At 50.5% G+C, this 12354-nt stretch overlaps 1 protein-coding gene across 5 annotated transcripts in view; it reads left to right on the forward strand.

The window, feature by feature from the left end:
- Positions 1-12354, forward strand: part of CABIN1 (calcineurin binding protein 1) — a 165215-nt gene that overhangs the window by 100944 nt on the left and 51917 nt on the right. For all 5 annotated transcript variants that reach the window (XM_017864917.1, XM_017864920.1, XM_017864916.1 and 2 more), the window contains exons 27-28: positions 3771-3953; positions 9508-9839. In XM_017864917.1, coding sequence (XP_017720406.1) covers positions 3771-3953; positions 9508-9839 — 515 coding nt within the window. The remainder of the gene's footprint in view (positions 1-3770; positions 3954-9507; positions 9840-12354) is intronic.

Here is a 12354-nt window from a genome sequence, read left to right on the forward strand (position 1 = left end):
GCAGCTGGGAGCTACAGGCACCCAGCCACCACGCCCGCTATTTTTTGTATTTTTTTTAGTGTCGAGAGTTGGGGCTTTCAACTGTGTTAGCTCCATGGATGGTATCGATCTCCCTGACGGCTCATGATGCCACCCACCATGGCCTCCCAAAGTGCTGGGATTACAGGCATGAGCCACCACGCCCAGCCTCCCCATCTCTACTAAAAATACAAAAGATTAGCTGGGTGTGGTGGGGCACGCCTGTAGTCCCAGCTACTCAGGAGGCTGAGGCAGGAGGATTGCTTGAACCTGGAAGGTAGAGGTTGCAATGAGCTGAGATTGTGCGATTGCACTCCAGCCTGGGCAACATGAGACACTGTCTCAAAAAAAAAATTTTTTTAAAGTTCTATTTTATCTCTACTCTTGGTTTATTATAGTATCTTTTTTTTTTTTTAATGTAGTTGTTGCCTTAGGGTTAACAAAATACACCTTTAAGTCATCGCAGTCTGCCTTCAGGTGATACTGCACTGCTTCCTAGGCAGTGGAAGAGCTACTCATCTTTTGTGCTCGTTTTCATTCATTTCCCTTTTACATATGCTCTAAGCCTATAATACATTGCTACTATTTTTGCTTTAGAAAGTAAACAATAATGTTTTAGAAAATTGAACATAAAAGAATGTCTGTTGTATTTACCATAACTTTAACCATTTCTGGGGAACTCAATTTCTTTATGTAGATCCAAGTTTTATCTGGCCTCATATTCATTCTACCTGAAAAATTACCTTTAACATTTCTTGTAACTCAGATCTGCTGGTAATTAATCCCCTCAGTTTTTGTTTGCCTGGAAAAAACAAACAAACCTTTTTTTTCCCTGAAATTTTTAGATATATTTTCACTGAGTATAGAATCCTGAGTTGACTATTTTATTCCTTCAGCACTTTAAAGATGTCAGATATGTGTAATTTCTAATGAGAAGTCTGCTGTAATTCTTGACTTTGTCTTTCTGTATCTGATGTATCTTTCTCTGACTGCCTTCAACATTTTGTATCTTTGGGTTTCAGCTGTTTCAAAATGGCCCACCTAGGTGTGATTCTTTTTTTTTTTTTTTTTTTTGTACTGTGTGTGGAGGTGTTTTCCTTGCTTGATGTTTTCTGAGAATCTTGGTGATTTGATGTCTTTTATTATTTTTGGAAAATCCTTAGTTATTATGTCTTTAAATATTTCTACTGTCCTGTTTCTCCCTCATCTCTTTTTGTGACTCCAGTTAGCGTGTTGGATCATTTGGATGCTCTATTCTGATTCCTCCTGCCCACTGTTATTCTCTGGGTTTGGATTACAGATGCTCCTCAACTTACAATGGGGTTATTTCCTGATAAAACGAACATAAATTGAAATTAAGTCAGAAATGCATTTAATATACCTGACCTACCAACATCATAGTTTAGCCCAGCCTCACCACAACGTACTCAGAACACTTGCGTTAGCCTACGGTTGGGCAAAATTATCTAACACGGAGGTTCCCAACCCCCAGGTCACAGACTGGTACCCGTCCGTGGCCGATTAGGAACTGGGCCGCACAGCAGGAGGTGAGCAGCAGGCAGGCGAGCACTACCACCTGAACCCTGGCTCCTGTCCGATCAGTGGCAGGCGTTCTGTAGATTCTCATAAGAGCATGAACCCTATTGTGAACTGCACATGTGGAGGGATCTAGGTTGTGTGCTCCTCGCAAGAATCTAATGCCAGAGAATAGTTTTATCCTGAAACTATCCCCCAAACCCCATGGTCTGTGGAAAATTGTCTCCCATGAAACTGGCACCTGGTGCCAAAAAGGTTGGGGACTGCTGTTATAGCACAAAGCCTATTTCATGATAAAGTGTTGAATATCTCATGCAATAGTGTTGTACTGCATATCACTAGCTTGGGAAAAGATCAAAATTCAAAATTTGAAGTGTAGTTTCTACTGAATGCATATCACTTTTGCATCATTGTAAAGTCAAAAAAATTTTAAGTTGAACCATTGTAAGTTGGAGATTGTCGGTATTTCTAGTGACCTGTTTTCAAGTTTTGATTTCCTTTTCCTCCTCAGCTGTGTCAGGTTGGCTGCAGTGTCTGGGAAAGGCACTCTTCATCTCTGTTACTGTATTTTTTATTTCTAGCCTTTGCATTTGACTCTTGCTTTTTTTATCTCACTGCTGAAATTTCCTGTCTGTTCATGCATGTTGTTCAGCTTTTCCAGTACAGCCTTTGACATACTAATCATATTTATGAATCATATTAATCTTAGTTATTTTAAATTCCCTGATATGTAGTTCTAATATCTGGGTTATCTGTGAGTCTGGCTCTGCTGATTGATTTGTCTCTTGACGATTTACTTTTTTCTTTCTTTCTGTATGCGTCTTGTAATTTTTACATTGAATACCAGATATCATGTGTAGGACAGAAGAGACTGAAATAAGTAATGTTTATGCCTGGAATAGACTTCCATCTTTTGTTTCTAGGCTTTTAGTAAGGAAAGTTGAGTTAGGCTAGTCAGAAATTGAGCTGGCTTGGGTTTTGTTGTTACTATGGTTCAGTGCCCCAGTGGTGCAATCATAGCTCACTGCAGCCTCGACCTCCCAAGCTCAAATTCCTCTCATGTTACCTTGTGCTTAGTAGGGGAGCTTGTTTGCCACAAGGTTTTTCCCCACATTCCAGTTCCGCCTTCAGCCTTAGGCCTTTGTGTGCACCTCAGGGAGGGTACTCCTCCATGCTCTTGCCTCCTCCCTGGAGTAGACTGCCTTGCTTGTTACTCAGTGTATGCCAGCCTAGGGTTGGGGACATGGGGTAGTTCTCTGTTGTCTTGGTCCCAGCCTCAGACTTAGGTGGACTCTGTGTCCCTGCATCTCAGGGGTGGTGCTTTCTCCGTGATTCTGTCCCTCCTTCAGTGGTGGGAGACCTCTAATGTTTGGACTCTAGATGATTTCCTGCCCCTCCCTTAGAATAGAAGGTTTTCCCTTTTCCCTTCCCCAGCTGCAGTGGGTCTTCACCTGTACCCTGGAGGCAACAAGGTTTCCTCCTCTGCCTCCGTGCCTGAAGGCTTCGGTTCCTCCAGGCAGGCTTTGTACCTTTTCCATAGCAGCAACCACTCACTCCTCCCCTCCAGGTCTGCACTACTCCCAGGAAGGTTTCCTCAACTTCCCTCCTTGCCCCTTCCCCTATTCTTTCTCATGAGCACCTGTGAAGGTCTGAAGACAGCAGCTAGTGAGTACAAACTCCTTTTACATCCGTGGCTCCCAGAGATCTAGAGTTCTTCCAGATCACACCTGGCTTTTACTAACAGGTTAAAAATGTTTCCTGAATTCTTTCCCACTTCATTTATTTCTGTTATATTTATATGGTAGAAAAACTACATAATGGTGGCTACTGTGCATCTCTTCCTAACTCCACATTTGACAACAGCACGTTGGTAACTTGAAAATTGCCATGGTGGGAATATTTACACTCCAGAAATCAGTAAGTGCTATTAATCAGGGCTTTCTTTTTCCCTGAGAGTCAGTTGTTAAACATTTACCAGAATACCACTGTTTGGGGGAACACCAGGAGGGTTGACCATGGAGACTGGTGCCTTTGGTGAGTCTCTCCGTGGCCTGTGGGATGGGTTGGGCCCAGCAGTGTTGAATGGCTGTGTTCAGGCCATCTCCTGCAAGGCAGTCCCCAGGCCACTGGCAGGGAGACTCACCATAGGGAGGCCCCCTGTGTTGGAGGTGGTGTAGGTTAATGCTCTCGCCCTCTCTTCCTCCTTCTCCCCTTAGACCGAAGCCAGGACAGCACAGCCGTAGCACTCTCAGACTCCAGCTCGACGCAGGACTTCTTTAATGAGCCCACCAGCTTACTGGAAGGCTCCAGGAAAGCCTACACAGAGAAGAGGCTGCCGGTTCTCGGTTCCCAAGCAGGAGGGACGGGTAAAGACCTTCAGGGGGCCACAGAAGAAAGAGGTATGAAGCTCTAACTCGGTGAATTAGAACCACTTTGAGGTCCTGTGGCAATCTGGGCAGAGCTGAAGGCTTTGTGGCCCAGGGACCTTGGCTGGGCAAGTCGCTTACTCTCTGGGCCTCCGTTTTTTTCCCTGTAGGATGGAAATGGTCCCAGTGCCCTCCCTGGGGTTGTGAGGGTTGAGGGAGGCAGCTTCTGAGGGTGCGCACAGAGCCCAGCACCACATGTGCTCAGGGATGCTTCTTGTTGTTGTTATGACCCTCACAGCCCAGCCCGGGAAAGCTATGTCTGTGACATCAGTGTGCTCTGTTTTTTTTCTTGGTTAATGGTTATTTTAAGTCTTTGGATCCTAAATGTCACAAATGTGTTTTCTTTTCAGTCTGAATCATATGAGGTCTTCAGGAAAAACCTCCCTTTTTTGGGGGTGGGGGGAAGGGGGCCCTAATTTAAGCCTGGGGATATGCCCAGCTCTCCTGGGGGGTCCAGGCCCCCTTTGTAGAAATCAGTTGGCAGAGCCCCACATCTGGGCTTACTGGGAGATCACAGGCAGGCTGGAGCTTTCCTGGCCCCACTCTGAGCTGTGGCTGGTCAGCTGTGGATTTGAGAGCTTTCCCGCTCTGGCCAGGGCCAGGACTTACAGGTGTTTCTCAAACAGTAATAACAACAACCCAGCCCTGTACTCTTTTCTGTGCTGGGCACTGTGTTAATTCATTTGGTTCTCCCAAGCACCCTAGAAAAAAAGCATAATGACTATTCCCATTTTATAGCTGAAGAATCTGAGATTCAGAAGTCTGGAATTTGCCCTCTCAGTCTACGCCCTTAACCATTACCCCATGCTGCCTCTCCAGGTGGGATGGATGGATGGGGAAAAACGTTGGTGATAAACTGCCTCCCTGAGGGATCCAGGCCTTGTCCCAGGAAGTCTCAGAGCAAGCCCTGGCTGGGAGCTCACACATAGGTGTGGCAGTGGAGCCAGAGCCGTTTACACTAAGGAAGATCTCTCCCAGCTCTCTGCTCCCTGCCAGCCTCCCCTGGCTGGACTTAAAAGGGCATGAGACCACATCCCCAGTAAGTTGGAAGTATCCGCATTAGGGGACACCTGGTAGAGACACTAGATAAGAGGGCACAGAATGGAGGACTTACCATGTGGATTTACTTGTATCTAGTGCTCATAGAGAGATGAGGCCACCACCCCACTCTCTCACCAGGCAGTCACTATGCTGTCGCCAGCCAGCGTTGACATTCTGTAACTGATATAAACACACTGTAGGAAGTTTAAAATGGGAAGGAAAAAGGTAACTTACACTCTTAACACTCTAATACAGCATTTCTGGTCTTAAAAATAAGATTTTTAAACTTATTAGACAAGTAAGGACCACCATGTGTGCTCTGTGGCCTGTCAAGCTGTGACTGCTGTGGATGCTATTGTGTCATCATGAACTTCTCTCCCACTTACATGAGGAAGGGGACATGGGTATTGGGGGAACGAAGCAGAGAGTGAGTTGGCTTTGGTCTGGCACAGCCTATACAGGCCCTTCTAGACTCATGAAGAGCGTCCTGCCTCTTCCCTCCTTCCATTAGAGCCAGTGGCTTAAGCAGACAGTTTGTGGGGCTGGCCATTGGTGAAGAAGGTTAGGGTAGGACCAAAGGTCACCACAATAGCTGATAAGCATGAAATGAAACCTCTTGCTTCCATGGCCTCCTCCTCTCTAAGTCCATCTTTTCTTGGTAACCATGGTGGTGAAGTTGATCAACTTCCTGCTGGGAGAGCAGGTATGGCAGGGAATGCTTCCGATGCCCACTGCTAGCACACAGTTCTGGGAGCAGAGCACTCCTCCAGGCCTGGTCTTGGTGAGTGGTGGTCTCTAACACGCACTCCCCTGGACTCCCATTGTGTAGTAGCCTGGCCATCACAGTCTGCAGTGCTTGAGCAGCCTTTGGCCTCTCTGCAGAAAGCCAGGACAGCAGTGCCTAGGCAGTGTTCAGTGCAGGCCCCAGTGTGCTCCACACCCCTTGCCTTCCCAGCACGCCCTCATGGAGAGTCCTATCACCAGCCTGCTGCTTCCTCCGTCATTAATGTTATGGGGTACAGGCCCTCGCTCATGCGTTTTGTATTTGTTATCAAGCAGCGGGGCACTACAGGTCTAGATCTGTACCACGCACTGGGTACCGAGGGAAAGCAGAAACACATCTGACAGCCACATCCTGCCTGGCACTGAGATGCGCTCCCTCCCTCTCACAAGCTGTCACACTGCCCAAGGACCAGCCTCCTTCCTTTAATTCTCCAGAAGCTGTCTTTCTCCACTCTGGCCTTGACCAAGGTGCCTTGAGGAAAGAGCCTTTCCCAGAAGTGACTGTTGCAGCTAGCTGAAGCTCACCTTTGCAGGGGGCAGAGCTTCAAAAAAAAAAAGTCTAAAATATGAAGGTCACAAGAGTAAAGACTTATTTATTTAATTTAGAAGAAAGTTGTCCACAGTTTCATCACTTAAACACAAGCTCACTCTTCTATATCATTCTGAGGGCAAGAGGGTAAAACCCAAAGCAGAGTTGACAACCACCTGTTGTGATCCAGGCAGTGGACACAAGGGCATGCCAGACTGGTCACATCTGCCGCTTCCTGGTCAAGTAGAGGCCTAGTGACGATGCCCGTGTACCACACGCAGGATGGGGTGATAAATGGTTGTGGGGGGGAGGCCGCCCTGGGGGCAGTTGACCTGCCAGTGCCCAGCTTCCTGCCCATCTTGCCTGCCCTTTGTGGAGAGCACCCTCACTGGGCTTTTTTCTCAGACCAGTAAGAGTTTGAGTAAGACGATCTCAGAAGTCAAAAGAGACAGACTTGAGGTCCCTGCTGGGGCATATTTCCGTCTGGGCCTCTCAGCTGTTGGTGTCTTGCCAAGATGTGTAGCCACCTGCAGGTCAGGCTCTTCCATAACCAGGCCCCCTGAGTTCACTGGGCCATCAGTACACATCAGTCCAGAGGGTCAGCTGGAGGCATGTCTGTGCCTCATTCTTCTTAGGACCTCCATGGACTGATGTGGATCAGATGGCTCCTGTGCTCTGTTGGCCTTGGCGTATGCACCACAAGCATTCCAAGCCAGTCTTCCCTGCCTGCGTCAGGCACTGGCCTAGGCTGGAGCAGCCAGAACACATGTTTTACTTGCTTTCTCTTGGTAGAAGGAAGTTTTCTCATCTTCATGCAGTTAGGTTACAATTGGACATCCTGGCCTGGAAATGTGGTATGGTCTTGTTGGCATTTCTGACCCTCTTTCTTCCAGTAAGGCAATGGAGGGCTGTAGTGACCTGTGAGGCCTGTTCAGCAGTAGGAGTGGATGCTGTGGGTAAGGTAGCTCACCCCATCTCTCCTGGGCCCCTTAGGCCACCCAGACCCCTAAGCAACTGATTTTTATTGTTGTTGTTTCTGAGACAGGGTCTTGCCCTGTTGCCCATGCTGGAATACAGTGATGCAATCATGGCTCACTACAGCCTCAACCTCCTGAGCTCGAGATCCTCCTGCCTCAGCCTCCCGAGTAGCTGGGACTACAGGTGGCACCACACCTGCCTAATTTTTTATGTTTTTTTTGTAGAAATGAGGTCTTACTATGTTGCCCCAGGCTGGTCTCAAACTCTTGGCCTCAAGCAGTCATCTCACTTTAGCCTTCCAAAGTGCTGGGATTACAGGCGTGAGCCACCGCACTGGGGTTGTTGTTTTTCGGGTTTTTTTGTTTGTTTGTTTGTTTGAGGTTAGGTTTAACAGGCAAAAGAAAGAAAAGAGAGTAGCTCTCTCTCCAAGAGAGGGGCGCCCGAGCGGGTCTTCCCTGCAGCTGGGTTTCTAACTCAGTCTAGGATTGCTGTTTTCTTCTCTCTTTATGTGTTCTAAGATTTCTGGCTGAATTCTTGACCCTCTGCCTGCTTTCCATGAAAATTGTGCTCTGTGTGTCTTTGTGTCCAAGCTCTCAGTGCCTGATGTGAACCGCTGAGAGGCCTGCATCATCATCTGATTCCTCTGTCTCCCCCGTGCCTAGCACAGGGCTGATCCCAGCATTATTATGGCTTATACTGTTTGGTGAGCCACATTTTGAACACATTAGAAACCTGGCACATTTTTTAATAAAGTGATGGTATCCTCTGTAAGATGGATGCCAGCCCTAAGCTGTGGGACGCAGGCAACTTCTTGAGCTCACATGAGAAGACAGTGTAGTGTGGAAGGAGCTAGGACCTCCTGGCATTCAGTCATTAGGGCCACCTCAAAGAGTGGGGGGAGGGGCAGCCCGTGGTAGGCTCTGGGCTTGGGGGAGGGGAGATGCTCTTATGGCTTTTCTTTGCCAGTACCACCGGGGACAGCGATGCAAGGGAGAGAGAAGGGCAATGGCTCCGGGAGAAGGAGTGATGGTGGAGAGCCAAGGACACTGAGGGAGAGCGGTGGGCTGGGCTGCAGGGGAGCAGAGAGGGAAGATCAGACTAATAGCAGGTGGCTGAGGGGAGCATAGGGAGTGAATGCTCAGATTCTTTCCTCAACGAGAATAGTGATGGTGGGCAAGCTGGCCACACACCTGATGTCTGCAGATAGGCTTCGACTTAGCATGCGGGGAACTGGGGGCTTTGGTTGTTGCCCACTCGGCCCTGCCCCAGCTGTCTCCAGGCCACTACTACAATAGGAAGAGGGCTCAGCCATAGCACACCACCTCAGAGCTGGTGCTGCTGGCTGCTTCTCTGGCTTCCTCCAGGCAAGCTGCGCAGGGTGTGTGCCATGCTCCTGCGTGCCTAAGGAGCCACAGACCACAGGACCCCTTGCCTTTGTCCCTTGCTCCCCAGCCCTTTCCATCTGTCTCACCCTCCCAGGCCAGACAGCTTTCTTCTTCTGTAGCCAAGGAGCCTGCACCTCAGGGTATATAGCCCAAAGTCACCCAGGCCACTGTCATCATCCTGGGGCCAGCCCTGCAGCTCCACCACCTAGCCTGGGCTATCTTTATGTGAACTGCTGCCCCATGTTCCCTGGTGGAGCAAGGCTGGGTGTTCAGGAGCTGGGCTCATGCCACCTGAGGGCCCATGTGGGAGCACTTGGCTCACTCACAGCAGCAGCAACCCTGGAGAGGGATTTGGGGCAGGCAGTGGGGCAGGCAGTGGGCCGAGCACTGAGCAGGGGAGCAGGTGTGCTACTTTGTGAACCCTGGCTGTGTTTTATTTGATGATGGTGGTGGCAACACCTGCCCTTTGTGGGCTGCTTCCCCATGCCCCAGCCCCAGAGGTGGAACAGCCTGTGCCACCGTTCAGAGGGGAAGACCCAGAGCCCAGCCCATAACTCCCACTCTGTAGCTTCTGGGTCCCCCACTGTATGCCAGCTGGGACAGCCTGTTTCATGGAGCAGGAGACCTTGGTTGGGGCAGAGCCAGCACTGGGCCCTGTGCCTCCTGCTGCTGGGTCCAGCACCCACTCAGCAAGGGCATTGGTCCAGCCATGCTGGTCACCTCACCGAGGCACCTCCATCGCTGGTGGTAGACCACTGCATGGACAGGGCCTAAAACCAAGGTGATTTCTTTTCCTTCTTCTCAACTGTAGGAAAAAATGAGGAGCCATTGGAGAGTACAGAAGGTTTCCGGGCTGCAGAGCAAGGTGTCCAGAAGCCTGTTGCAGAACCCCCAGCCTCTGCTTGCATCCCTGGCAAGCCCTCAGCATCCATACCCACCCTGTGGGATGGGAAGAAGAGAGGGGACCTCCCAGGGGAGCCAGTGGCCTTCCCCCAGGGGCTGCCGGCTGGTGCTGAGGAGCAGCGGCAGTTTCTCACAGAGCAGTGCATTGCCTCCTTCCGCCTGTGCCTGAGTCGCTTCCCCCAGCACTATAAGAGTCTCTACCGTCTGGCCTTCCTCTACACCTATAGCAAGACCCACCGGGTGAGTGGGCTACCGGGCCAAGGGGGCTTGGATTTTCCCAGGCAGCCGAGCATCTTTGAAGGTTGGTGGGCAGAGCTAAGACAGATTGGAGCTTCATGGTAGCAGCACATGGGAGGGATGGGCAAGAGAGCTGCAGGAGGCAGGGCCAGCTCCAGGAGTGGGCCAGCTTGCCAAGGAACCCAGTGGTGAGGGCCCAGGGTCACAGCCAGGAATGGAGGGAGGAGTGTAGGGGGCCTCACAGCCTCAGGGATAGGCTATGGGGTGAGGGATAAGGATTTCATAAGCTCAACTACTCTTTCCTGTGAGGGCTGTGCAGCGACTCAAACTCTGATGTCGTGCTCCCTCACCCCTGCCATTCACCCATCATCTCAGCGACAGCATGCCCGTCTTCCAGGTGCCCTAGGGGCCCTGCTTACTCTCTGTTCCGGCCTTGCTTGCCCTAGGCCCCATCTCTCCAGCTGCATCTTGCAGGGGCCTCCTTACCATACCCTGCCCCTGGGCTCTTCTCTCTGGTGCAGCTGCCGAAACCATCTTCACAGCCTCTGCTTTATGGGGGCTGGGTGCTAACAGCCTCCTCCAGCTCTTTTTGGAAAGCAGATGATATAGCGATCCTTAACAGCTGTGCCCCAGGCTTAAGTGCTTCCAGGGGCTTCCCAGCCAGACCTCTTCTGCTGGCGTTTAGATTTGGGGAGGTAATGTGACCTGGGCAGGGCCTAAATAGTAGGGGTGACTTTATTTTCCTTCAGTCTCTCCTCACTCACCCAGGAGGTGTTGGGGAGTGTCCTGGTCGTTGTCCTGCCCCATGTAGCTACATTCTAAGGGGGAAGCAGACTTAAAAACATGCAGATGGCCGGGCATGGTGGCTCACACCTGTAATCCCAGCACTTTGGGAGGGCGAGGCAGGGGGATCACCTGAGGTCAGGAGTTCGAGACCAACCTGGTGAATTCCTGTCTCTACTAAAAATACAAAAGTTAGCCAGGCGTGGTGGCACATACCTGTAGTCCCAGCTACTCGGGAGGCTGAGGCATGAGAATTACTCGAACCCAGGAGGCAGAGGTTGCAATGAGCCGCGACTGTGCCACTGCACTTCAGCCTGGGCGACAGAGCGAGACTCCATCTCAAAAATAAAAATAATAAATAATAAATTAAAACATGCAGATGAGTAAAGCAAGTCTCATTTGACCAATACCACAGAGAAAACAACAGGGTGCGTAGAGGGGTGAGGGTGCTGCTGTGCCTCTGTGAAGACACCTTTTATGCTGAGACCTGTATTGTAGGGGACAGCACTGGTCTGGAAGGAAGGAAGAGCACCCAGACAGAGCAAACAGCCCAGGAAGGTGGCCATTCTGGGCTGGCATTGGTGTGGGCGAGGGCCAGAGAGGGCCAGGTGTGGTGGGCAAACAGGGGTGACCTTTAGGGTCTTGCTGTGAGGACTCATTCAGGTCCTCCTCCTAGAGATCTCCTGCTGGTTCCCCCCAGCATCCTCTGTGGAATGTTTGAAGAACCAGAATGGACAGTTGGCCAAGAGATGGGGCCTGGCTTGGCACTGGCTATGTGCAGGAAGTGGCACTTCACAGAATTCTGCTTGGGGGACTAGATACAGGGGTCCAAGAAGGTAAGTGCTCTGTCCCCACAGTGACCAGCATTCTCATGTGGCTTGGTTGATTTCCTCAGGGCACAGCAGGTGACACAGGTCTGGGAGGGAGGGAGTCTCATCATCTGGGGCTTTGGTCTGTAGTTCAAGGTGCAGTGCATGCTGGCAAATGACGGCCAGCTCCGGCTTCCCTGGCTATTGGTGCCACACTGGAGCCTGGCTTGCTCACTGCTCAGCCTGCACTTGGCAGTGGACCTTACCTCTGTACCTCAGACCTTCTGCACCCTGGTGGACCTGGATCTTAATAAACCCCAACCAGCATGTCCCCACTGCTGAAGCTGTCTTTGGGCCTGAGGGGCAGTGGCTGATATGAACTCTGTTGGGCTCACCATTGCTTTGGGAACTTTCCCCCTTCCCTCTTTTGGGAGCAGCACAGCCCACTGCAAGAGCCCACACACACATCAGTGGAACAGACACTAGTAACCATTGTCCTGTCCTCCCTCACCTCTGGTGTCCTTCTGTTCAAGTGCATCCTCAAGCAGCCATACAGCCCCCTCCAGCTGTAGTCAGCTTTGACGAGGATCTGGTGGCCCCCAGTAGTGAGCTCAGACCCTTCCTCATCCTGTTACAGGGTACCTTCTCAAGAAGCAGATGCCGAGATGGAATTTCGGGTACAAAATGTTTATTAGGAATTGGCACCTGTGCAAGGGAAGTGGGGAGGGACAGCAGGTTTGGGTGGGAGGAGAGTTGAGTGGTGATACAGCCCCACCCACCCACCCTCCACTTCCCCGCTAAATGGCTTTATGTTGAATTTGAAGGAGCCAGTGCATGTAAAGTGCTTAGCTCAGCACTAGACACAGAATGCTGTTATTACAGCCTGCCCCATCTCTTGATGAATATTTTAGAAGTAGGAAACAGTA

Source organism: Rhinopithecus bieti, unplaced genomic scaffold (assembly GCF_001698545.2).
Source record: "Rhinopithecus bieti isolate Rb0 unplaced genomic scaffold, ASM169854v2 scaffold_80299, whole genome shotgun sequence".
In the NCBI taxonomy this organism is placed as follows: domain Eukaryota; kingdom Metazoa; phylum Chordata; class Mammalia; order Primates; family Cercopithecidae; genus Rhinopithecus; species Rhinopithecus bieti.